Source organism: Chiloscyllium punctatum, chromosome 10 (genome assembly GCF_047496795.1).
Source record: "Chiloscyllium punctatum isolate Juve2018m chromosome 10, sChiPun1.3, whole genome shotgun sequence".
Taxonomy (NCBI): domain Eukaryota; kingdom Metazoa; phylum Chordata; class Chondrichthyes; order Orectolobiformes; family Hemiscylliidae; genus Chiloscyllium; species Chiloscyllium punctatum.
Genome location: NC_092748.1, coordinates 35,038,337 through 35,065,462, shown reverse-complemented (window position 1 = coordinate 35,065,462; position 27,126 = coordinate 35,038,337). Strand labels below are relative to the sequence as shown.

The 27,126-nt window shown below is 43.6% G+C and overlaps 1 protein-coding gene and 1 pseudogene across 1 annotated transcript in view; both read left to right on the top strand.

Annotated features, from left to right (window-relative positions):
* The window catches only part of kcnh3 (potassium voltage-gated channel, subfamily H (eag-related), member 3), a 688,912-nt gene that overhangs the window by 361,012 nt on the left and 300,774 nt on the right, over positions 1-27,126 (top strand). Inside the window, exon 3 of the mRNA XM_072578888.1 lies at positions 20,047-20,181. Within this exon, the coding sequence (XP_072434989.1) occupies positions 20,047-20,181 (135 nt within the window). The remainder of the gene's footprint in view (positions 1-20,046; positions 20,182-27,126) is intronic.
* LOC140481741 (large ribosomal subunit protein uL14 pseudogene) lies at positions 12,149-12,576 on the top strand (annotated as a pseudogene).

Genomic DNA, 27,126 nt, shown 5'->3' with positions numbered 1-27,126 from the left:
TTTGTTAATATTTACATTTAACAGGACAATGCATTGGCCATTATATACATCCATTACATATGTCTCTGTTTAACCATCATACAATACACAATCTTTAATTGCTTTAAAAATAAGTGTCTCAAAATCCATTCCCCAAGATGTCTGTTTCCTTTCATTTTGGTATAAAGTTTGCATTATCATAACCTAATTTTTACTGAAACACATTTATCGGGAATTCTTCTGACCAGATTTATTTAACACCCCATTACTAACTATTGGTTTCTAACCAATGTTGTCGTACCTTCCTAAAGCACCAAATAAATAGTATTTCATTGACTTTGTAACTTTATTTACCTTGCATATCTGAATAAAAAGAACTTGAAAAAAATCAGTGGCACCCTTCAATCAAACCAGGGATTTGCTCTCGATAAAAGCCACCTGCTGCCCTTGCTTCCTGATGAAGGGTTTTTGCCCGAAACGCGGATTTCGCTGCTTGTTGGATGCTGCCTGAACTGCTGTGCTCTTCCAGCACCACTAATCCAGTATTTGGTTTTCAGCATCTGCAGTCATTGTTTTTACCTCTTTCAGACCCTTGTCCCACTCTCTGCATGACCTCCATTTCCCAAAGCTCCCCGCCCACTTTGCTTACCAGCAGGATAAGCCCTCCATGATTGCAGGACTCCAGTAGGAAGAGGGTTTCTTCTGGCAATACGCACAGCCTCCTCTGTGGCATTGCTGACACAAAAGCTTACGGCCTCAATGTGACTTCTGCTCTTGGTAGGCCCACTGGTAGTCTCCTCCCTGGCTGGTTGGCATTGTTTCTGTAGGCCTTCCAGAAAATAGGCAGTGCACTTCTCAAGGACTCTCACATTTACAAATAAACATACATATTAGTGGAAGGTGTAGACCCCTCCAGCCCTGAATAAGATCACGGCTGACCGGATGATTCCACATTCCCACCTATCCACAATAGCTTGTCAGCCCCTTACTTAACAACAACTGATCTTCCTTTGCCTTAAAAATATTCAAAGATTTTGCTTCCAGAGTCTTTTGAGGATGAGTAATCCAAAGGCTCATGACCCTTTGTGCAATCCTTATTTGGAAGCAGTGACCCCTAGTTCTATGTTCTAAAGTAAACATGCTCTCCACGTCCTATCAGGACTCTTCACAATTGTAGGGAGTGGCATCACATATCTGAGGCTTTAATGGAAAAATACTTTGGAGGCTGTCTGCAAGAAAGGAAAAGATTGTGGTTATGTCAGTGGCAACTACCTTGTCCTTCTTCACTATTGAGTATTGGGAAGGGATGCATGGGCTGGAATGGGAGATGTTCATCTTTAGGTGAACCCATTAATAGAAAGATGCTACCAATCGGAGGGATTGGATTGTCCTTGTGAATGAATTACAGTAAGGCATTACGTCAGCATAGCAAGTAATTAGCAGGGCAAATGGAATATTGCCCATTATTGCAAGAGGAATGTGATATAAAAGTGGGACAACCTTGCTATAACTATACAGGATGTTAATGAGACTGTACGTGAGGATGATAATATCAACAGTGTGTGATTTCCTGGAGGTTTAACCTGAATGTATCATATTTCCATTCCCTTGTTTTTTTGCCAAGTGTTTACAATTAATTAAAATGCTGGCAATGTTCTGGGAAATTCTTGCTATCACATGGAAGGGAAGCCTCTCAGTGGTGGAAACAGTCATCAGCTGAAAATGCAGTTGGCACAGGCAAGCTGGAAAAGAGCCTCCTGGTCAAACAGGGAGGCTCAGCAACACATCCAAACTTGTCCGGCTCAACTCCACTGTCACTAACATTTTGAGAGCACAAAGATGTTCTGTCAAACTTAAATTTCACTTGTAAATAAATCACATTACATTGATTTCATGTTATACACATGTGCATTATCATCGTTTGTTCAGGTTAGCTTTGTCAGAGGGCTAAGTGTACTGCCACAGCTCATTGTTGGCATGTTTTACAGGGGAGTTGGGAATTATGTTATTGTGGATGAAACACAATTTTCTTATGTTTATTCTTTATTGAATGTTTGTGTTAGTGTCCAGTCTTGTACTCCCCAATCTGTGGGACTTGCTTAGTTGGCCCTCTGTTCTGGACATTGTGAAGGACATCGGTTGATATCACTCTCAGTGGGGTTAATTGAAACATTGTAGGTGAATTCAAAGCCCATTTGCAGACAGCACCCTGAGATGGACCCATATTTGGACAGACTGACACTGCCATTTAGGTCCTCTCATTATCTTACCTTGATTGACGATCCCCATGAGACTCCCAAATACCCCCAGGTTGCCAGGCCCTACTCATTTCACTCCTCATGTTCTAGCCTGTGTTCTAGCCTGGATCCTTCTTCCACCGTTCCACTCCAAATGCCATCCTTACCATTGACTCAGTCTCACTGGTCAGAAGCCTCTCTGCAAGTGTGGAGTTAAACAAGGAAAACTGCTGACTTCCTGAGCAAGTGCACAAAGCTGACTGCTGCACAGCCATTTTGAACAATCATTGAGTGCCATGACATTCCCATGCTCTGCTGACTTTATCCTGAAGGTTGCATTCAAGTTTTTTTAATCCCACCAGTCTTCAATGTAAATACATTTACAAGGATGTGTCTACCACAGGCCAGCATGAGATTACATAAATATATGACTCAATTCATGTCTACATTTCAAACTGCCATCGGGAAATCAAGATCTGGCATTCCATCGAATTCAGTGACCCAGAAAATCCATTCCTGCTCTTGAAATCAGTCCATTGTGGAATATTGATTTCCTTATTGAAGGGGAGACTTAGTTGCAGTAGAAGTAATTCACAGAAGGCTCACTGAGCTGATTATTGGGATGAGTGGTTTGTCTTTTCAGGAAGGGTTTGACAGGTTGGGCCTATACTCATTGCAAAAAGGAGTGATTTAGAAGAAGGAGAGATGATCATATTGAAACAGTTTGAACAGGCCTGACAGGGTAAATGTTGAGAATACATTTCCTTTCATGGGAATCTAGAATGAGGACACAGTTGTTTTGTAATTCTCTTTAGAGGGATCTGGGAGGTTCGGTGATTGAATATGTTCAAGGCTGAGTTAGATAGATTTTTGGTGAAGAAGGAAGTAAAGAGTTATTGGAGGTAAGTCCAAAATCAGATCAGATTTGATTTTACTGAATGACAGAGGGACAAAATAGTCTTCCACTTCAACTTCTTATGTTCCTATGTCTGTGATGCAACTGCAAGATCTTATGTAATGTCAAAGGAATCTTGCCTTGGACTTTTCCATGCCAGCACAAAAAGATGTTCCAAACATTCAGATGCTGGAGATTCAAACAGTGAAGCTTTCTTAAAACATAGAAACTAGGAGCAAGAGAAGGCCATTCAGCTCTCTGAGCCTGCTCAGCCATTCAATATGATCATGACTGTTCATTCAACTCAGTACACTGTTCCCACTTTTTCTCCATGACCATTAATCCCAAGAATATTATCTAACGTCTTCTTGAAATATTCAATGTTTTAACCCCAACTGCTTTCTGTGGCAGAGAATTCCACAGGCTCCACACTTCCTGGGTGAAAAAATTTCTCCTCATCTCAGCTTGAAATGGCTTACCCCATGTTCTTAACTGTGATCCCTGGTCATTAGGAATAGCCTTCCTACATTTACCTTGTCTAGGGCTTAGACTTTTATAGTTTCACTGAGACATCGCTCATTCTTCTAAATTCCAGTGAACATCACCCTAACCAATCCAATCATTCTTCATACTAATCCTGCCATCCCAGGAATCAGACTGGTTCACCTTATTTTTACTCCCTCTATAGCTAGGACATGGAACATTACAGCGCAGTACAGGCCCTTTGGCCCTCGAAGTTGCACCGACCTGTGGAATTAATCTGAAGCCCATCTAACCTACACTATTTCATTAACATCCATATATTTATCCAATGACCATTTAAATGCCCTTAAAGTTGGGGAGTCTACTACTGTTGCAGTCAGGGCTTTCCATGTCTCTACTACATGGACGGCACGTGGGCGGCACGGTGACACAGTGGTTAGCACTGCTGCCTCACAGCGCCGGAGACCCGGGTTCAATTCCCGCCTCAGGCGACTGACTGTGTGGAGTTTGCACGTTCTCCCCGTGTCTGCGTGGGTTTCCTCCGGGTGCTCTGGTTTCCTCCCACAGTCCAAAGATGTGCAGGCCAGGTGAATTGGCCATGCTAAATTGCCCATAGTGTTAGGTAAGGGGTAAATGTAGATGTAGGGGTATGGGTGGGTTACGCTTCGGCGGGGCGGTGTGGACTTGTTGGGCCGAAGGGCCTGTTTCCACACTGTAAGTAATCTAATCTAATCTACTCTGAGTAAAGAAATTACCTCTGTCATCTGTCCTATATCTATCACCCCTCAATTTAAAATTACGTCCCCTCGCGTTAGCCATCACCATCCAAGGAAAAGTACTCTCACTGTCCACCCTATCTAACCCTCTGATTATCTCTGATATCTGAGATTATATGTCTCAATTAAGTCACTTCTCAACCTTCTTTCTAGCAAAAACATTGTTCCTCTGAGATAAGGAGATCAAAACTTCACACAAAATTCCATGAGTGCACTCACCAAGGCATTGTGCGATTTTAGCTACTCCTGAATTCAAGGCCAACATATCATCTGCTTTGTTCACCACCTGCTACAAAGTTTGCAAAATGTTCAACCCTAAATCAGCCTTGTTCCCCTGTACACAGTGACTGATCCTTCATGGGGAACACGGCTTGCAGGCATCAGAGCTGTGGAACTGTCTGTTCCATGACTGTCACCAGTCATAGATTACTCATAGATTGTTTAGTAACAAAAAGTGACACAAATAGATGATTCCACCATTTCATTTCAATTATCTGAAAGCCAAAGTTCAATGGTTCGATACCTTAACAGGGAAGACCGTGGAGGAACAATGGCGGATATTTCTGTGTATAATGCAGAAGATGCAGGATCAGTTCATTCCTAAAAGGAAGAAAGATCCCAGGAGGAGACATGGGCGGCCGTGGCTGACGAGGGAAGTAAAGAAACATATAAGGTTAAAAGAGAAAAAGTATAACTTAGCGAAGATAAGCGGGAAAACGGAGGACTGGGAAGCTTTTAAAGAACAACAGAGGATTAGTAAGAAGGAAATACGCAGAGAAAAAATGAGGTACGAAGGTAAACTGGCCAAGAATATAAAGGAGGATAGTAAAAGCTTTTTTAGGTATGTCCAAGGCAAAAAAATGGTTAGGACAAAAATTGGGCCCTTGAAGACAGAAGCAGGGGAATATATTACTGGGAACAAAGAAATGGCAGAGGAATTAAATGGGTACTTCAGATCTGTGTTCACTGGGGAAGACACAAGCAATCTCCCTGAGGTAACAGTGGCTGAAGGACCTGAACTTAAGGGAATTTCTATTTGCCAGGATTTGGTGTTGGAGAGACTGTTAGGTCTGAAGGTTGATAAGTCTCCGGGACCTGATGGCCTGCATCCCAGGGTACTGAAGGAGGTGGCTCGGGAAATCGTGGATGCGCTGGTGATTATTTTCCAGAGTTCAATAGAATCGGGGTCGGTTCCTGAGGATTGGAGGGCGGCTAATGTTGTGCCACTTTTTAAGAAGGGTGGGCGGGAGAAAGCAGGAAATTATAGACCAGTTAGTCTGACCTCAGTGGTGGGAAAGATGCTGGAGTCTATTATAAAGGATGAAATTACGGCACATCTGGATAATAGTAACAGGATAGGACAGAGTCAGCATGGATTTATGAAGGGGAAATCATGCTTGACTAATCTTCTTGAATTTTTTGAGGATGTAACTCGGAAGATGGACGAGGGAGATCCAGTGGATGTAGTGTACCTGGACTTTCAGAAAGCTTTTGATAAAGTCCCACACAAGAGGTTAGTGAGTAAAATTAGGGCGCACGGGATTGGGGGCAAAGTACTAGATTGGATAGAGAATTGGTTGGCTAATAGGAAACAAAGGGTAGTGATTAACGGCTCCATTTCGAAATGGCAGGCAGTGACCAGTGGGGTACCGCAAGGATCCGTGCTGGGACCGCAGCTTTTTACAATATATGTAAATGATATAGAAGATGGTATCAGCAATAACATTAGCAAATTTGCTGATGACACAAAGCTAGGTGGTAGGGTGAAATGTGATGAGGATGTTAGGGGATTACAGGGTGACCTGGACAAGTTAGGTGAGTGGGCAGATGCATGGCAGATGCAGTTTAATGTGGATAAATGTCTGGTTATCCACTTTGGTGGCAAGAACAGGAAGGCAGATTACTACCTCAATGGTATCAAATTAGGTAAAGGGGCTGTTCAGAGAGATCTGGGTGTTCTTGTCCACCAGTCAATGAAGGCAAGCATGCAGGTACAGCAGGTCGTGAAGAAGGCTAATAGCATGCTGGCCTTCATAACAAGAGGGATTGAGTATAGAAGCAAAGAGGTGCTTCTGCAGCTGTACAGGGCCCTGGTGAGACCACACCTGGAGTACTGTGTACAGTTCTGGTCTCCAAATTTGAGGAAAGACATTCTGGCTATTGAGGGAGTGCAGCGTAGGTTCACGAGGTCAATTCCTGGAATGGCAGGATTGCCTTACATGGAAAGACTGAAGCGACTGGGCTTGTATACCCTTGAGTTTAGAAGACTGAGAGGGGATCTGATTGAAACGTATAGGATTATGAAAGGACTGGACACTCTGGCAGGAGGGAACATATTTCCGTTGATGGGGGAGTGCCGAACCAGAGGACACAACTTAAAAATACGGGGTAGACCATTTAGGACAGAGATAAGGAGAAACTACTTCACCCAGAGAGTGGTGGCTGTGTGGAATGCTCTGCCCCAGAGGGCAGTGGAGGCCCAGTCTCTGGATTCATTTAAGAAAGAATTGGATAGAGCTCTTAAAGATAGTGGAGTCAAGGGGTATGGAGATAAGGCTGGAACAGGATACTGATTAGGAATGATCAGCCATGATCATATTGAATGGCGGTGCAGGCTCGAAGGGCAGAATGGCCTACTCCTGCATCTATTGTCTATTGTCTATTGTCTATTGTCTATCAAATATGTATCCAATAACCACATAAAATTGTAACATCCTCTTAAAGCAACCAGACACAAAATCTATTCTGAAATCACGGTTTTTAATAACTGTCTTTACCTTCACACTGAAGAACTCAATGAAAGACGGGCCAAGGCAAGTTTTGCATTTTACTTAAAATTGTCTCTGCTCTTATGTGCTTGGTGAACTTGGCTGAACTGTCACATCCATAATTTCTCACATCATGAGACATTTATTTGTTGTGAAACAGCTTGATGTGTTGGGAATGTTTGACCTATCATCTGCTACATCAGTCACTGAAATATCGATTCAGAAGGATTCCCTTCAATTAGTCTGCACAAACCAGTATGTTAATCAGGTTAGAGAATCAGGACGAATGTTTGATGTGTGTATGTAAGTTAACTGATGCAATGTTTTATTGTTTTAACGTCTGTAGAATTGAAATTAATTCATTCGATCTGTAGCACATAGCTGCAGGCAGGATGGACTACTGTATGACAGTGTTTCAAAGTCGGTTGGTGCAGAGAATGATTGGTGGGTCAAAGAATACAAAATATAGCTCCTTAGCACTACTCATGCCAGTGCAATAGACTTTTCAGAAAGTTTTGACCCTTCTCCCATGATCCCTGAAATGCCCCACAAATCTGAGCACATTACCTCAGATGTGTCAGCAGCTTATGTGGCAAACACACTGCATGAGCTTCAACCAATTGAATTGAATTGAGATGAATTTATTGTCACATGTACCGAGGCACAGTGAAAAGCTATGTCTTGTGAGCAATGCAGACAGATCACATAGTTAAGTAGCACAAATAAATAAATAATAGGTAAACAGCAGCAAAAACAAAAACACAGGTACAGGTGAATGTTAAGAGTTTGTGAGCCCATTCAGTATTCGAACAACAATAGAGTAGAAACTGTTTTGAAACTGACTGATGCATGTGTTCAGGCTTCTGTACCTTCTCCCTGATGGTTGAGGTTGTAGAAAAACATTGCCAGGGTGGGATGGATCATTAAGAATGCTGGCGGCCTTTCCTTGACAGTGGGCCTGATAGATGGATTCTATAGAGGGGAGGTTGGCCTTTGTGATTGTCTGGGCTGAGTTCACCACTCTCTGTAACCGTCTCCGATCTTGAATGGTACAGTTGCCATAGCAGGTAGTGATACATCCAGGCAGAATGCTCTTGATGGCACACCTATAAAGGTTGGGAAGGATATTCACCATTATGCCAAATTTCCTCAGCTGCCTGGGGAAGAAGAGACGTCGTTAGGCCTTTGTAACCAGTGCGTCCACATGAAGAGTCCAAGGAAGCTTGTTGTGGATGACCACTCCCAGGAGCTTGACATTCTCTACTCGTTCCATCTCTGTGCTGTTAATGTGTAGGGGGGCATGAGTAAAGTCCCATCGAAAGTCAATAATGAGTTCCTTGGTTTTGCCGGCATTGAGATTTAGGTTGTTCTCAGTGCACCATTTTTCCAGGTCTTCCATCTCCCATCTGTAGTCTGTTTTGTCGTCATCTGAGATTTGACCGACTATGGTGGGGTCATCAGCAAACTTGTAAATGGCATTAGTCTGATATTTGGCGACGCGGTCATGGGCATACAGTGAGTACAGTAGGGGGCTGAGTATGCACCCCAGGGGGGCTCCAGTGTTGAGTGTTAGTGAGGATGAAATATTGTCCCCAATCTTCACTGATTGTGAGGTGTGGGTCAGGAAACTGAGGATCCAGTTGCAGAGAGTATGGCTTAGTCTGAGATCACTAAGTTTAGTAGTCAGTCTCAAGGGGATAATAATGTTGAAGGCTGAACTGTAGTCAATGAGTAGGATTCTTACATAGCTGTTCCTGTTATCAAGATGTTCTAGGGAGGAGTGAAAAGCAAATGATACGGCATCTGACGTGGATCTGTTGGTCCAATACGCAAATGGGAGTGGGTCAAGAGTAGTAGGGAGGCTGGAATTGATGACCAGCCTCTCAAAGCACTTCATGACCACCGAAGGTAGGGCTACTGGGCGGTAGTCATTGAGACATGCTGCATGAGCCTTCTTGGGCTCAGAGATTATGTTGGCCCTCTTAAACAGGCAGGGACAGTGGCCTGCTGCACGGAGAGGTTGAAGATGTCCACGAAGACCTCTGCCAGTTGATCTGTGCATGCTGTGAGTGCACTCTGTCTGGTCCCATCGCTTTCCTTGGATTCAGATGAAGGAAAACTGATCTGACCTCTGATGCAGTGACAGTTGGGATAGGTTCATCAGGACTTGTCAGACTCCCCAAAAGGCTTTTGGGGAGTAACCCTCAGTCAGGGAAGGCCATCGTGGGGCTTGGAGGCAACATGCTGGGATGTATAAAGGACAATAATTGTGACCAATGCATCCTCCAAGCAGCTCTGTGTGATTCCGTGCGCAGGGATCGGTGTTGGCGTACCAATCCCAGAATTAATTTCTGTTTCTGGAAGTCACGACGGTGTATGGACCTTGGAAGCCTGTACAGCCAGAAAGAAAATAAGAGGGAACACTGATTGTGACAGGGAGCACTTTGGCATGTAAGGTTGGGAGAGAGCAATATATCAGAGTATGCAGGTTCCTGTTGGACTGAGTCATCGATGGTCACCATCACTCTAGCAGCCTGATGATTGGCACGGCTACGGCTGAGGACTAGAGCTCTTGGGAAATATTGGGAGATGAAGACTTAATTGGAAATTTTATTTGGGAACATGTGGAAGCTCAGAATAGCTAGAGTTAACAGAGAATGAAGTAAGAAAGGAACGTGTATGTTAAGGGGTTACCTCGGTTGAGACCTGGACTCATTCTGTACTGTACGATGCATTGCTTTCCATCCTCATCCGAATCGCCAACTTGCATTGGAAATGAGAAATGGCAACAAGCACACTTTAGAGTTGCAGAGAAAAATTTCTGGAGGGGGCTCTATTTGTGGGCCTGTGAAACCCAGTGAGGGGCAATCGCATTCATCGGGCACTTGTGCGGTGGTGATCAAAGTCATCAATAATCATAGCACCTGCATGTGAAATAAAAATCCTGGCCACAATCAATCTTGACCATGTCAGTGATCATTACAGATTGATCATAGATGTCTCTATGAAACAGAAGTAATCACAGGTGACCATAAATGTGTTACATGTGTGTAGCAATTCACAAAGAAACCCAAGCTCTATCAAGCTGCACAAGGGCACAGAGCTGATTTCCTCTCACATTGAACTACAAGTATTCACCAGCCTGCTCTTCTCTTGTGTAATGTTGGGGATGGGGGTGCATGGTTTCAGTAATTCTCCCACATTTACAATCTCTGATTGTACAATACTTGCAGCACGGCTCCATACATCAGAATAAGGTCCACAATATCAGAGATCCATGTAGAGGTTCTCTTTGGTCTCCCTTTTAAGAGTCCTTCACATTCCACTGTATCAAGGACTATGCTAAACTGTTGATTGAGGTGTGATGTGGATATTGACTTATAATATTGCCCAAACAAATTAATTGGAACCATCACCGATGGGTCTAGCCACAGCAGGGGTCATTGTCACAGTAACCGCAGCGCAACAAAGGTGCAGAGAAATTGGGGAGGAACTGATGTAATTTGTGCAAGATCACATACTTTGTCTCATTTCCCTGTGATGGTTCAGTGCTGCAGTCCTGGCAACAGACTTCACAAATGTCGCTGTCTGCCCCAGCAACAGGGTGCTACTCGGGTAAATAAATTAAGCTGACTTCATCTGTAGAAAAGGATTTCATTCCATCAATTTACAGGTCACCTGTGATCTTCCTTACCACATCTTAGAAGTCTGTGCTAGATACATTGGAAGTTGCCATGCTGCCTTTATCTTTCATAACTAGATCCTGGATGATGTTCCCCAATTCATTACAGGTTCCAGATGAGATACCCCAACTATTAGGTGTGGAGGAACAAACTGGCTCCTCTTCATTATTCTCTCACCCCTTTAGTTGGTTACGAGAAGGTTAATACATAAAGGATCCTTTCCCTTGTGGATCTTTCTATTATTTAAGAAAGAATTGGATAGAGCTCTTAAAGATAGTGGAGTCAAGGGGTATGGAGATAAGGCTGGAACAGGATACTGATTAGGAATGATCAGCCATGATCATATTGAATGGCGGTGCAGACTCGAAGGGCAGAATGGCCTACTCCTGCATCTATTGTCTATTGTCTATTGTCTATCACTCTTTCCCGGACCCAATAAAATTACAAAAACTGAAAGAATGGCAGATGCTGGAAATCTTAAACAAAAACTGAAATTGCTGCAAGAGGTCAGCGGGTCTGAGAGAAATCAGAGTTAACATTCCAGATCCTGTGTTTGGAAGAAGAGTCACTGGACCCAAAGCATTAACTCTGATTTTTCTCTACAGAAGCTGTCAGACTAAATGAATTTAAGTTTTAAAAAGGAGCCAATTTCAATAGGCTTTCTTGAATTAACAAGAAGAGTGAACTTATTGATTATTAAACTTACGAATTAGTAATACATCACACATATACAGAAATTAGAAATAAAAAATGAATTCAAAAACTTACAAGTTTTAAGAATGGTTATGCAGATCACTTTCTGAATTGTTTCTGAAAAGTAGATTCTGATCATTGTCGTGGATGTTAATTGACATTGTTAGGTGAACTCTTCATTTCATAGATTAGTTGAAAGTCTGTAGTTCTGATGCTTTATGACTGTGAATGGATTCTAGCATTTAGGATGGAACAGAATCCTTTGCTGTCCTGTTCTTTTCTTTTAACCGGTTCACAGCCCTGTGTTAGAGAGGGTTTTTATCTGCAGCCTCAGTGTAACCTCAGGGATAGTTCTTCGATTATGACTGTCACAGCACGCCACACTCTATTGTAGGGTGGTACACACAAGAGTGTTCAGTCTCACTAATCCACATTAGAGTTAAAACAGACTTTTTGACCCTTGTCTTTGTGTACTCTTGAACTGTAAAATACAACATGTGTCTGCAGTTGGAGATGTAATCTGCAGGGATGGCTTGCTCTTCGGCAGGTAATCATCAGCACCTCTGTAGTCACAAGAGGTCAGTCCATTAAATTTCTTTGATTCCTTGAGGTATTACATCCCTGAACCCCAATATCTAAGAGAGGCTGTGGTGGTTCATCCAGAGTGAGATTTCACATCACCCTTGGTCTCCCTGTTCGGGCTGTGATCAACTGCACTGATAATACAGGGGCCCAGAAACTGTATATCATCTGTCATAGGCATCAAGGGACATTTGAACAGACTACCAGCCACTGGTGTTGATGACATGATCATGCCAACTATAAAAAAAAGGCAAACCAAAGCTCAGGAAGAAAGGTGCAAACAGCAGTATTGATACGGCAACAGAAAGCTAATTAGCCAAAAGATGGGGTATTTCTCTTCTTGAAGACAATGAAGGGGTGACAGTAAATAATGAAGGAGCAGTGAAAGGCACTGAACTCACAGGCCCTGTTGCCAAGGAATGTGCAGATCTGTGGCCCAGTATTGCTTCCAATGCTGGGAGCATCACACAAGAATTGTAAACATTTTCTGCAATGATATCTGTACAATTCAACAAATTGTACCCTCAGAAAAAAAATACATCTCATTGATCAAGAGGAGCTTTGATGGATATAAAAGAGTTGTGAGAATGGCAGCAGTTCTCTAAGGAGGAAGGTAAGAACATTGAGCAGGAGGAACATCACTTTCAATGTGATAGACCAGTGCAGTATTGATGCAAAAAAAAACCAGACGGGACTTAATTGATTAAAAACTGAAAGAACTGTGAATGCTGTAGATCAGAAACAAAAACAGAAATTGCCAGAAACATCTGGCAACACCTGTGGAGAGAAATCAGAGTTAATGTTTCAGGTTCAATGACCCTTCCTCAGAACTAGCTACAGATGGTAGCGAGGAAACAGTTGGTTTTTATGCAGAAGATATGTTGGGCAGAGGGGGTAAGGACTAAACGAAGGTGGACATAGAGTCCAAAGAGAGATAAGAACACTTGGACAGACAAAAGAGTGGATAACAATCCAGCTAGGAGGGTGAATAACAATGGACTAATTTGATACCTCCTTCAAGTAGATCAGAGCTGGGTGAAGTAATTGTTCATTGACTCACACAAATCACAAGTTAAAAATCACACAACACCAGGTTATAGTCCAACAGGTTTAATTGGAAGCACACTAGCTTTCGGAGCGACACTCCTTTATCAGGTGGTTGTCTCAGGTTCGATTCCAGCCAAGGGCAACTGTCTATGTGGGAGTTTGCACATTCTCCTTGTGTCTACTTGGATTTCCATTGCGTGCTCCAGTTTTCCCCCAGTTATGAGGACTAGCCATATTAAATTGCTATCCAAGATCAACATGCCTGACTACCCCGGCCGACCAATCGTCTCGGCCTGTTCCTGCCCCACCGAACTCATCTCCACATACCTCGATACTGTCCTATCCCCCCAGTCCAAGAGCTCCCAACATACATTTGGGACACCACCCACGCCCTCCACCTCCTCCAAGACTTTAGTTTCCCCAGCTCCCAATGCCTCATCATCACTATGAACATCCAGTCCCAATTCACCTCCATCTGCCATGACCAGGGCTTCCAAGTGCTCTGTTTCTTCCTGTCCTGACATCCCCACCAGTACCCTTCCCCTATCATTCTCATTCGTTTGGCTGAACTGGTCCTCACCCTCAATAATTTCTCCTTTGAATCCTCCCACTTCCTCCAGATGAAAGGGGTAGCCATGGGCTCCTCCATTGCCACTCCCGAACCACCCAACGCCTGGAGGAAGGATGCCTTATCTTCTGCCTCGGGACCCTCCAACTACATGGAATCAATGTGGATTTCACCAGTTTCCTCATTTCCCCTCCAACCACCTTATTCCAGAACAAACCTTCCAACTCTGCACTGCCCTTATGACCCGTCCTACCTGTCCATCTTCCTTCCCACCAATCTGCTCCATCCTCCTCTCCAAACTATTACTATTACCCCCGCCTCCATTCACCTAGCACACTCTCAGCTACCTTCCCTCCAGCTCCACCTCACTCCCATTTTTCTCACCACCCCTTTGGCTCACAGCTTCATTCCTGATGAAGCACTTTTGCCCGAGACATCAACTCTCCTGCTCCTCGGATACTGCCTGACCTGCTGTGCTTTTCCAGCAGCACACTCTCGATTCTAATCTTCAGCATCTGCAGTCCTCACTTTCTCCATATAAATTGCCATAGTGTCCAGGGATGTGCAGGCTAGGTGGGTTAACCATTCGAAATGCAGGGTTACACGGGATAGGGTAGGGAACTGGCTGTGACTGGATAGTGCAAACTCATTGGGCCAGATGGCCTCTCTCCACACTGTAGAGTACCTATGATTTCCGTAAGCATTCTGAAATGTTAATTGCCTTTACCACTCCATTGATGCTGTCAAATCTGTTATGTGTTTCCAGCAATTTGTGTCTATGTCAGATTTCCAGAATTCAGGGAACTTTACTTTTGGAGCTGAATGTGCTCATTTGAATCGTTGTTAATTACTGTGGCAGTGAGTTAAATGAGCAGTTGTAACTTGGATGTGAATCATAAACTCCACATATTTGCTATGGCACAGACTGTGAACGATTTATTGTGAAAGCTTCATTAACAATGTGCTAAACTTGTGAATATGGTGCAAATGATAAATCAGTATGGGGGAGGGGCAAGTGTTAATCATTATTTACTCAAGTAGGTGGTAAATGGTTTCCTTTTGTTCGTAAGCCAGAAGGCTGCAACTTTCTGAAGCTGCCAAAGAAGTAGCAGGTACAAAAGATAAACAATAGGAACTAAACAAATGTGTGACAAGCCTGAATGGTGCTTCCAGGGTGTAACGTTTTTTTCAGTGCAATTTTTTAATGAAAGTTGGGTTTTTGTTTCTTTTCATTCCTAGAAAGTAGGTATCCCTGGCTGTCCCATTTCTAGTTGCCTTTGAGAAAATGTTCACCTAAGAACAGATTCCTCTACAATCTCCTACTGATACCATGAAGGAAAACTATCAGCCTTCATGATATGTGTCAGGAATTTATTATGGGGTGGTACTGTGGAATTTGGGAAATGTATTTTTAAAATGATTGTTCAAATTTAAAATTGAAGTCAGCAGTGTATTTAAATATTAAACAAAGAAGCTACAGAATAACTCAAAATCAACAGTTCTGTTCATAGAATTTTACTCTGATCTCAGTTAATCATAATTCGCTCATCAATGAGAGACTATTGAATTAGCTTTATTGACACATGTGCCCAATTGGGTACAGTGAAAAGTTTACAAGTCATCACTTACAATGCCATCTTAGGTACAAGGTACCAATTCTTAGGAAGAAAAATAAAGAAATAAAAAATTCAGAATAACACTCATAAATGCACTGCTAGCGGTGGTAGTTGAGTCAGATACATTAAGGGCATAAAAACAACTCTTGGATAGGCACATAGATGATAGTAAAATGAAGGGTATGTAGGTTGGTTTGATCTTAGAGTAGGATAAAAGATCAGCACAACATCAAAGCCAAAGGGCCTGTACTGTGCTGCAATGTTCTGTGTTCTATAAAAGGTTCCGACCTGAAACGTTGACTCCCCTTCACCTCTGATGCTGCTTGACCTCCTATGCCTTTCCAAGCTCCAATTTTTATCCACCCCAACTCTCAAGCATCTGCAGTTCTCAACTATCTCCCAGAATAACAGTCCTTCCAACCCAGTCCACAGCAGCACATTACCTCCAGTCTGTGTCAGCATTTGAGTCACCTTGAGGCCAGAAGTGCAGGTTGAGGCGATGGCAGGCCAAGAGGACACCATTCTGGGCCAAGGGGACACCATGCTGGGTCAGTGCTGAGACTGATAGTCCAAGTCTGCTCTGAGGTTGGGAGTTCAGGACATCACTGAGAGAGAGGAAAAGAAAAATAAACAGAATGGACGGGTTCTGGCTGAAGCGTCCTACTTTGCCACCATTTTTGGAATTATAACTAAAGAAGGTATAGAGCAGTTACAAAGCTGGATGAGTCAGTTGAATTGGTTTGGTATTCAAGCTAGGCTAGGTATTTATTTCGGTGCATTGGAGTTATGTACCAGGATGAGACACCCTAAAGTCGAGAAGTTTAAGGGAAAACAAAAATATGAAAATTAAATCTGGAGAAATGCATACTTATACTTGCAATCAGTCCTTTTCAGGAATGCTTCACACGTTAATCTTCTTCGTGGGTGTTTCAGTACTGCTGGTTTCATAATGAAAAATAATTCCCTTTTCTTGGAAGACTAAGAAAATAACATTGTTATTCAAAAAAAAGTTTTCATTGCTAAAATGCTAGCTATACTGAGGTGGATTCTATTTGTCAAATATTTTAAGTTAGATTCTGTACAAAGACCACCTATTGACTGTTGTGTCATTCACAGTTAATGTTTGGATAATGTATTTATGATGAAAACTTAGTAAAAAAAAATTACCAGTTGACCTCACTAGTCATGGAGTCATAGAGTCATAGAGATATACAGCATGGAAACAACCTTCGGTCCAACCCATCCATGCCGACCAGATATCCCAACCAAATCTAGTCCCACCTGCCAGCAGCTGGCCCACATCCCTCCAGACCCTTCCTATTTATATACCCATCCAAACTGCCTCTTAAATGTTGCAATTGTACCAGCCTCCACCACTTCCTCTGGCTGCTCATTCCATACACGTACTACCCTCTGTGTGAAAACGTTGCCCCTTAGGTCTCTTTTATATCTTTCCCCTCTCACCCTAAACCTATGCCCTCTAGTTCTGGACTCCCTGACCCCAGGGAAAAGACTTTGCCTACTTATCCTATCCATGCCCCTCATCATTTTGTAAACGTCTATAAGGTCACCCCTCAGCCTGTGATGCTCCAAGGAAAACAGCCCCAGCCTGTTCAGCCTCTCCCTATAGCTCAGATCCTCCAACCCTGGCAACATCCTTGTAAATCTTTTCTGAACCCTTTCAAGTTTCACAACATCTTTCTGATAGGAAGGAGGCTGGAATTGCACGCAATATTCCAACAGTGGCCTAACAAATGTCCTGTACAGCCGCAACATGACCTCCTAACTCCTGTACTCAATACTCTGACCAATAAAGGAAAGCATACCAAACGCCGCCTTCACTATCCTATCTACCTGCGACTCCACTTTCAAGGAGCTATGAATCTGCACTCCAAGATCTCTTTGTACAGCAACACTCCCTAGGACCTTACCGTTAAGTGTATAAGTCCTGCTAAGATTTGCTTTCCCAAAATGCAGCACCTTGCATTTATCTGAATTAAACTCCATCTGCCACTTCTCAGCCCATTGGCCCATCTGGTCAAGATCCTGTTGTAATCTGAGGTAACCCTCTTCGCTGTCCACTACACCTCCAATTTTGGTGTCATCTACAAACTTACTAACTGTACCTCTTATGTTCGCATCCAATTCATGGTCAAGTGATGTGGAGAAAGGAAATCTCTAAAACTAAATGGATGCATGTGAAATATCAACAGTCTAAATGAAAATACATACAAAGAAATAGGTGTCCTGGGAGAGGAACACTTCACTTTGTACAGATTACGGTTGCCTATATCATCTCTAAATTTCATTTAAATAGAAAGGGGCATTTGTTAAATGAAGATCAATTGTATTTAATTATGGTCAGCTTACAGGTGTTAAATAGGAATTCACTTGATCCCTTGAAAGAAACACGGATTAAAACTATGGCTGTGCATTACGTGTAACAAGCTTTACATGTATATATCCAACTGGCTATGCAGCTGATTTACTGGTGGCAGTTAATAGTCTTTAAAAAAAGTCATGGTGATTTGGTGGTAGAAAAATAATGTTTGGTTGTGTGTGATAGCACTTCTAGATATTAAAAACAATTTTTAAAAACCGTGGCTATTGGGGGCTCTTGTGCTGCTTTACCATGTCCCCATCTCTGAGCCAGGAAGCCTAAGTTCAAGTCCCACCAACCCCTGAGGTGTATAAATGTAATGACATCACTGAGCAACAGTGGTTAGAAAATGCCGAAAACTGTAGCTATTGAGTTAGGAGTTGTTTACCAGTAATATGTAGTTCTGTAAATAAAAATAAAGGTGTGTAATAATGGTATCCTCTTCTAACTTTCACTGACTTTCTGGAAGAGAGAAATATCCTTCATTGTAAGACTGCACAATCTGGCCAAGGTCTTGGTTAAATTACAAGGAGAATTTTCTCTGGAATATAGAAGGACAAGGGTGATCTGGTCAAAGTCTTCAAGATATTAACAGGAAGATAAAGAAAGATAAACTATTTCCACTGGTTAGGGATTCTTGAACAGGGGGCACAGTCTGAAATTGGGACCAGACTGTTCAGGAAAGATATTAGGAAGCACCGCGCACACAAAGGGTGGTAGACCTCTCTTCCACAAGAGAAGGGTGATATAGAAGTGGTGGAGGCTGGTATAATTGCAACATTTAAGAGGCATTTGAATGGGTATATGAATAAGAAGGGTTTGGAGGGATATAGGCGGGGTGCTGGCAGGTGGGACTAGATTGAGTGGGATATCTGGTCGGCATGGACGGGTTGGACCGAAGGGTCTGTTTCCATGCTGTATATCTCTATGACTCTATGGAAGAAACTTCCTATTATCCTTCAATGTTTTAATGGCACAGCATTCCAGGGCCTCTGTCATTACAGCCCATAATGTGGTGCATTGAGGAATTCAGGTGATGCAGGTATTTCGGTCCCCCAATCTCCATTGGTTCTCCAATACTCCCTTCTCTTGTGTGCAACTTTGCCCTACGAGAGAGGTGAAGAGTTTTGGTGTGCATGTTGCAATGTATTCGGCTGTCATATGTACCATGGCTAAATATCTGAAAGCAAGTGTAAAGTGCAAGATGTGGTTTAAGGCTGGGAGCTTTGGCTGAGGGTGGGGTGGAGGAGCTGAATGTTAGGTAAAAATCCTATTGCTGAAACATGGAGCTGCGAAACATTGAGTAGCACAACAGGCTTGTGGAAAATGGGGTCAGTTGAAAATGAATTCATTAACCTTACTCACTCACAGCAGATCATTGAATCTTTGCCAGTCACGAAGCTTGATGCTTGCTGACAAATTCTGAAAATCGACCGTTGTTTCCTTTTACAGGCTCCTTGTCGTAATGTGAATGCGCTTCCCTCCCTCAGCCCTCGTGGTATGATCTCCGGTGCAATATTAGCAAACCTGGAAGCCCTCCTTCTGGTTTATGCTGCACCAGCAGTCTCATTCATCCTAAAGAAGACTTTCTAACACTGCTTCACTAACTTTGGTAGTGTTAGACATCCTCCCCATTTCGGAGAAGCAGGCTGTTATTTGCAAATGCAGGCTATCCACCCACAGCATGGAGCCCCTTGTTGAGAGTGCTGTTCTCAGAATGGAGGTTGTCAGTCAGAATCTTCCCCTCACGCATTCATGTTGGCTGCTCAATTCCCCCCACCCGCCCTGGCTTTTAATAAATGTTGCTGCTAGATCGACCATTGGAGAGAAATGGTAAGATGGTTAGCTACCATAGCTAGCTGTAGCCTGCAATCCAGCCAGAAACGTAAAAGAAAATCACCCTGTCTCAGTGACCAGTGGTTAGTGGAGTGGAACACAAATCTGAGTTATAATTCTTCCTTTGCTATTTGGACTGATCTGCATTTGGACAAACGTGCATGGGTCAGTCACCAGGGGAAAGAGGTGGATTAATAAAACATATTCCCATTCAAAGGAGAGGGCAGCATGTATGAGTATGATCTTTTAAACAAACAGATCTTGGATACAAATTAAAGAGTAACTGCTGACCAGCTTTTTTCTGCGTGTGTCCCTGATTTCACTGCCCTCAGCAAATGATAGAAATCTTAACATATCAATGTCCTTTATTCACTATAGAGAGAAGAGGAATTGAAAACTATTGGTGTAGATTTTCTGATTGATATTGGTTAAATGTGTCACAGCATTGCAATCATTTGGACCAATGTTAAATTTCCCTCATGGTATCTTGTCTTCATTTTCAGGTGCGTCATTTTGGTGTCTGCTCGATATTGTCCCAATTAAGAATGAAAAGGGCGAAGTGGTGCTGTTCCTAGCTTCGCATAAAGACATCACTGATAGCAAGATCAAGCTGTCACCAGACAATACAAAGGATTTAGGTAATGAATGTTTGTGAGAAAGGTGTATTGACTTATTTGCAAAGTATTGAATGAGTAATGCAGCAAACATTTCATTGTCCGATAAAAGAACATTTGTAAAGCATTGTCGAGAGTGTGGTGCTGGAAAAGCACAGCAGGTCAGGCTGTGTTTTGGGCATAAAAATGAGGAACATCACCTCATTCCTGATGAAGGGCTTATGCCCAAAACATTGATTCTCCTGCTCCGGATGCTGCCTGACCTGGTGTGCTTTTCCAGCACCACATTCTCGACTCTGATCTCCAGCATTTGCAGGCCTCACTTTCTCCTATTTGGAAAGCTTTACTGGGATTAAACAAATATTGGATTAGTGGTGCTGGAAGAGCACAGCAGTTCAGGCAGCATCCAACGAACAGCGAAATCAACGTTTCGGGCAAAAGCCCTTCATCAGGAATAAAGGCAGTGAGCCTGAAGCGTGGAGAGATAAGCTAGAGGAGGGTGGGGGTGGGGAGAGAGTAGCATAGAGTACAATGGGTGAGTGGGGGAGGAGATGAAGGTGATAGGTCAAGGAGGAGAGGGTGGAGTGGATAGGTGGAAAAGAAGATAGGCAGGTCGGACAAGTCAAGGAGACAGTAACTGAGCTGGAAGTTTGAAACTAGGATGAGGTGGGGGAAGGGGAAATGAGGAAGCTGTTGAAGTCCACATTGATGCCCTGGGTTGAAGTGTTCCGAGGCGGAAGATGAGGCGTTCTTCCTCCAGGCGTCTGGTGGTGAGGGAGCGGCGGTGAAGGAGGCCCAGGACCTTCATGTCCTTGGCAGAGTGGGAGGGGGAGTTGAAATGTTGGGCCACGGGGCGGTTTGGTTGATTGGTGCGGGTGTCTCGGAGATGTTCCCTAAAGCGCTCTGCTAGGAGGCGCCCAGTCTCCCCAATGTAGAGGAGACCACATCGGGAGCAACGGATACAATAAATGATATTGGTGGATGTGCAGGTGAAACTTTGATGGATGTGGAAGGCTCCTTTAGGGCCTTGGATAGAGGCGAGGGAGGAGGTGTGGGCACAGGTTTTACAGTTCCTGCGGTGGCAGGGGAAAGTGCCAGAATGGGAGGGTGGGTCGTAGGGGGGTGTGGACCTGACCAGGTAGTCACGGAGGGAACGGTCTTTGCGGAAGGCGGAAAGGGGTGGGGAGGGAAATATATCCCTGGTGGTGGGGTCTTTTTGGAGGTGGCGGAAATGTCGGTGGATGATTTGGTTGATGCGAAGGTTTGTAGGGTGGAAGGTGAGCACCAGGGGCGTTCTGTCCTTGTTACGGTTGGAGGGGTGGGGTCTGAGGGCGGAGGTGCGGGATGTGGACGAGATGCGTTGGAGGGCATCTTTAACCACGTGGGAAGGGAAATTGCGGTCTCTAAAGAAGGAGGCCATCTGGTGTGTCCTATGGTGGAACTGGTCCTCCTGGGAGCAGATACGGCGGAGGCGGAGAAATTGGGAATACGGGATGGCATTTTTGCAAGAGATAGGGTGGGAAGAGGTGTAATCCAGGTAGCTATGGGAGTCAGTGGGTTTGTAAAAAATGTCAGTGTCAAGTTGGTCGTCACTAATGGAGATGGAGAGGTCCAGGAAGGGGAGCGAGGTGACAGAGATAGTCCAGGTGAATTTAAGGTCAGGGTGGAATGTGTTGGTGAAGTTGATGAATTGCTCAACCTCATCGCGGGAGCACGAGGTGGCGCCAATGCAGTCATCAATGTAGTGGAGGAAGAGATGGGGAGTGGTGCCGGTGTAATTACGGAAGATCAACTGTTCTACATAGCCAACAAAGAGACATAGCTGGGGCCCATACGTGTTCCCATGGCTACGCCTTTGGTCTGGAGGAAGTGGGAGGATTCAAAGGAGAAATTGTTAAGGGTGAGGACCAGTTCGGCCAAACGAATGAGAGTGTCAGTGGAAGGGTACTGTTGGGGACGTCTAGAGAGGAAAAAACGGAGGGCTTGGAGGCCCTGGTCATGGCGGATGGAGGTGTAGAGGGATTGGATATCCATGGTGAAGATAAGGCGTTGGGGGCCGGGGAAACGGAAGTCTTGGAGGAGGTGGAGGGCGTGGGTGGTGTCTCGAACATATGTGGGGAGTTCCTGGACTAGGGGGGATAGGACAGTGTCAAGGTAGGTAGAGATGAGTTCAGTGGGGCAGGAGCATGCTGAGACAATGGGTCGGCCAGGGTGGTCAGGCTTGTGGATCTTGGGAAGGAGGTAGAACCGGGCAGTGCGGGGTTCCCGGACAATGAGGTTGGAAGCTGTGGGTGGGAGATCTCCTGAGGTGATGAGGTTCTGTATGGTCTGGGAGATGATGGTTTGGTGATGGGGGGTGGGGTCATGGTCGAGGGAACAGTAGGAAGAGGTGTCCTCAAGTTGGCGTTTGGCTTCAGCGGTGTAGAGGTCAGTGCGCCAGACTACCACTGCGCCCCCTTTATCCGCTGGCTTGATGGTGAGCCATCCCGTATTCCCAATTTCTCCGCCTCCGCCGTATCTGCTCCCAGGAGGACCAGTTCCACCATAGGACACACCAGATGGCCTCCTTCTTTAGAGACCGCAATTTCCCTTCCCACGTGGTTAAAGATGCCCTCCAACGCATCTCGTCCACATCCCGCACCTCCGCCCTCAGACCCCACCCCTCCAACCGTAACAAGGACAGAACGCCCCTGGTGCTCACCTTCCACCCTACAAACCTTCGCATCAACCAAATCATCCACCGACATTTCCGCCACCTCCAAAATGACCCCATCACCAGGGATATATTTCCCTCCCCACCCCTTTCCGCCTTCCGCAAAGACCGTTCCCTCCGTGACCACCTGGTCAGGTCCACACCCCCCTACGACCCACCCTCCCATTCTGGCACTTTCCCCTGCCACCGCAGGAACTGTAAAACCTGTGCCCACACCTCCTCCCTCACCTCTATCCAAGGCCCTAAAGGAGCCTTCCACATCCATCAAAGTTTCACCTGCACATCCACCAATATCATTTATTGTATCCGTTGCTCCCGATGTGGTCTCCTCTACATTGGGGAGACTGGGCGCCTCCTAGCAGAGCGCTTTAGGGAACATCTCCGAGACACCCGCACCAATCAACCAAACCGCCCCGTGGCCCAACATTTCAACTCCCCCTCCCACTCTGCCGAGGACATGAAGGTCCTGGGCCTCCTTCACCGCCGCTCCCTCACCACCAGACGCCTGGAGGAAGAACGCCTCATCTTCCGCCTCGGAACACTTCAACCCCAGGGCATCAATGTGGACTTCAACAGCTTCCTCATTTCCCCTTCCCCCACCTCATCCTAGTTTCAAACTTCCAGCTCAGTTACTGTCTCCTTGACTTGTCCGACCTGCCTATCTTCTTTTCCACCTATCCACTCCACCCTCTCCTCCTTGACCTATCACCTTCATCTCCTCCCCCACTCACCCATTGTACTCTATGCTACTCTCTCCCCACCCCCACCCTCCTCTAGCTTATCTCTCCATGCTTCAGGCTCACTGTCTTTATTCCTGATGAAGGGCTTTTGCCCGAAACGTTGATTTCGCTGCTCGTTGGATGCTGCCTGAACTGCTGTGCTCTTCCAGCACCACTAATCCAGTATTTGATTTTCAGCATCTGCAGTCATTGTTTTTACCTTGGGATTAAACAAAGACAGCATTGGTTTTTGAAACAAATGTACTGGAATTCTTTTGAGAATATAGCAAGTATAATAGATAACGGAGAACCATTGGATGTTCATAAAGATCACATGTACATCAACATATGCCTTTTGAATTATCAGATCTTCTTCTCTGATTCTAACTCTTCAACAAAAAAGGGTAAGCAGTGTACCTTGTCATCATCACTCCCGTATTTTCCTGTGACTTGAGAAATGTGTTTTCATCATCTGTTCAACATCTTGCCATCATATCAGATTTTTTTCCCCTAAACTTCTCCATACCTATGCTCCATCTCTTTCAAAATCACCTGAACCAAAATGTCTCACAGGCAATCAAATGTGATGTTTAATGTTCGGAAGTTTCGCAATGTGTCAGCTTTGATAAATGCTTTCCTGCCAGTATGTAACACATTTAGGTTAGCAGAGAAAGTGGAGGTAGTAGTAGTTGTCTCTAAGACTGGAGTGTCATCACATACAGTGAGTGGCAGTTATAGATTATATGTACCCATTTGTACAGGCTATACATCCACCATTTTTACAGGCCAAAAGTCCACCATTTGTAAATACATTTAGGCATAATCCAGTCATTGCCAGAGCAATATACAGCTTGTAATTTGATTGATTCGCTTGTGTAAGGTTTCATCAATTATGGTATTATTTCTTTCAAATAATTGCTGAATGGATTTTTTTTCCTAGTAGTGTCTATAACTGCAACTTCTAAGATCTCTAACAGAACCATAAACCTGTCATATTAAAAAAAAGGAACATTTGCATAAATTCATTGTTACTCCAAGACCCATACCAATCTATATTTCCCAAAACTGTATCCATTATTGTATGCTTGTCCTTGTTGTTTATTACTGACATTATGTTGAACCCAGTCACTATATCTATGCTTATGTAACAGATATGATTTGGAGATGCCGGTGTTGGACTGGAGTGTACAAAGTTAAAAATCACACAATACCAGGTTATAGTCCAACAGGTTTAATTGGAAGCACTAGCTTTCAGGGCGTCGCTCCTTCATCAGGTGATAGTCTAGATGCACTATCACCTGCTGAAGGAGCGGTGCTCCGAAAGCTAGTGCTTCCAATTAAGCCTGTTGGACTATAACCTGGTGTTGTGTGATTTTTAACTTTATGTAACAGATAAATATTTCGATCCGTTCCGCCACTCTTTCAGATCCATAGCCACCACTCCAATAAATTCCTGGGTTAATGGCATCTTTTGACGCATCTAGCACTTTGCAGTATGATTTGTTCAACAGGGGATTCATATTCCTTATCCACCACTCTGGCACCTCTCGATAGAAGCTTTAATATTAGTGGTGATGGGTGGGCAAATTGTCCACATAATCTTTAGATATTTCTCTTCTTGTTAGCCAGATTCTTGTCTTAAGTTCTGGAAATATTACTTCTCTCTTCTCAGCAAGAAATATTGGTTGCCTTTCTGGAAACCAAATGATGTTCTGATCCCGTGAATTGTAAATTTAAAATTGTACAAAATATAAATGCTTTGCTATTGCTCAAGTCCAATCTTGCCTTTGCTTTTTCCATCAAGGTCTACTTAGCAATAATTGTATGTCACATAGGATGACATCAGTGCTGATAAAATGATGCATCCCTGCTGTTTAAAAGTAGTCCTTCCATGTGAAAGGTGTGACTGTATTATCGTCCCTGAAATAAATTAGGTAGTGCTTTCAAATTATTTAACTTGATCTGCCTTGGCAAGGGATTTGAAGCAACAGTTTAGCCAATTGGCATTCCCAACATACACACAGTCTTGAATGAATCACCAACCAACATACTCCAGCCTCATTATCCTTTGTTTTGCTGTAGGATTTCTGACTTGTGACATGAAGTTATGCCCTTAATATATCTGACTCTACTACCACCGCTGGCAGTGCATTTATGAGTGTCTTCACCATAAAATTGAAATCCTATCAAATGTGTGATATTTTGTGCACAATCTAATAATTGTAAATAAAATCAATACTACAGTTTGAAAATGCATAGTTTTGATATTACTGTTCCTGGTAAAGACAAAACCAAGACCTATCTTGTTTCTTCAGGATTAGCAAAGTAACCCAAGTCCACATTTCCACATGATTCAGGGTGGGATCTGAAGAAGGGTCACTGGACCCGAAATGTTAACTCTGTTTTCTCTCCACAGATGCTGCCAGAACTGCTGAGTTTTTCCTGCAATTTCCTGTTTTGTTCCTGGAATATTTCTGTTGCCTCACTGAATAGATGCGTAAGATTATAAGAAAAAGGAGCAAGAGTCAGTTATTTGACCCAACTGCTTAAACAGACTCTATTTTTCAATAATATTATAGTTGATCTAATTACGTTCACTTTCTTGCCTGCCCTTCATAACCATTTAATGTCGCGTAGGTCAAAAATCTATCTAATTCAGCTTTTAACCTTTTCCGTAATCCTCTACTGCTATGTGGGGAGCAAAATCCCAAAGATTAACAACTTTCCGAGAGAAAAGACTCCTTCTCATCTCTGTTTTAAATGGGAAATTCCCCTCCCCCATTATTTTGAAATTATAGCCCTTGTTCTAGATTCCTCATGAGTGGGCGTATCTTCTCAGCACCATTCTGTCAAGCCCTTAGAATGTCTTTTTAAATAAAATCACTTCTCATTCTCCACAAAGGATAGGATCAAGCTTTTTCAGAATTTCCTCAAAAGAAAACTCCTTTGTCCAAGAAATCAGCTTCTTGAACCTTCTCTGAACTACTTCCAATGCAAATATATCCTTCCCTAACTAAGGAGATCAAACCTGTACATAGTACTCGATGTGCAGTGCCACTAATGTCCTACACAGTTGTTGCAAGACTTCCTAATTGTTATACTCCATCTCTGTAGCAGTTCCTCATTTACTATTTCCACTATTAATTTGTATGCCTATGTTCAAAGATAACTTCAGCAACTTCAGGCCAGTCAGTTTAACCTCGGTGGTGGAGAAACTACTAAAAATGATCATTTAGCACAAACTTAATACCGTATGTACCCAATTAATATTCAATATCATGTGAAAGTTGACCCTTGACTTGAGGCTCAAATGTCCTTTATCTTACGTATACCTCACGCTAGATTTGAGAATGTGATTAATCAGGTATTGTGTAGTAAGTTTTTTTTTTCACAATTGCTGTTTCCCCCTCTTTAAATTGATGGATATAGATAGCTGAGACAGAAATTTCTTGCTGAATTTAGGACCATGGCTAGCTACCACAAGGTTGTAACATTATCAGCAATTCACAAGGACTGATATGGATTTTCAACCCCTCA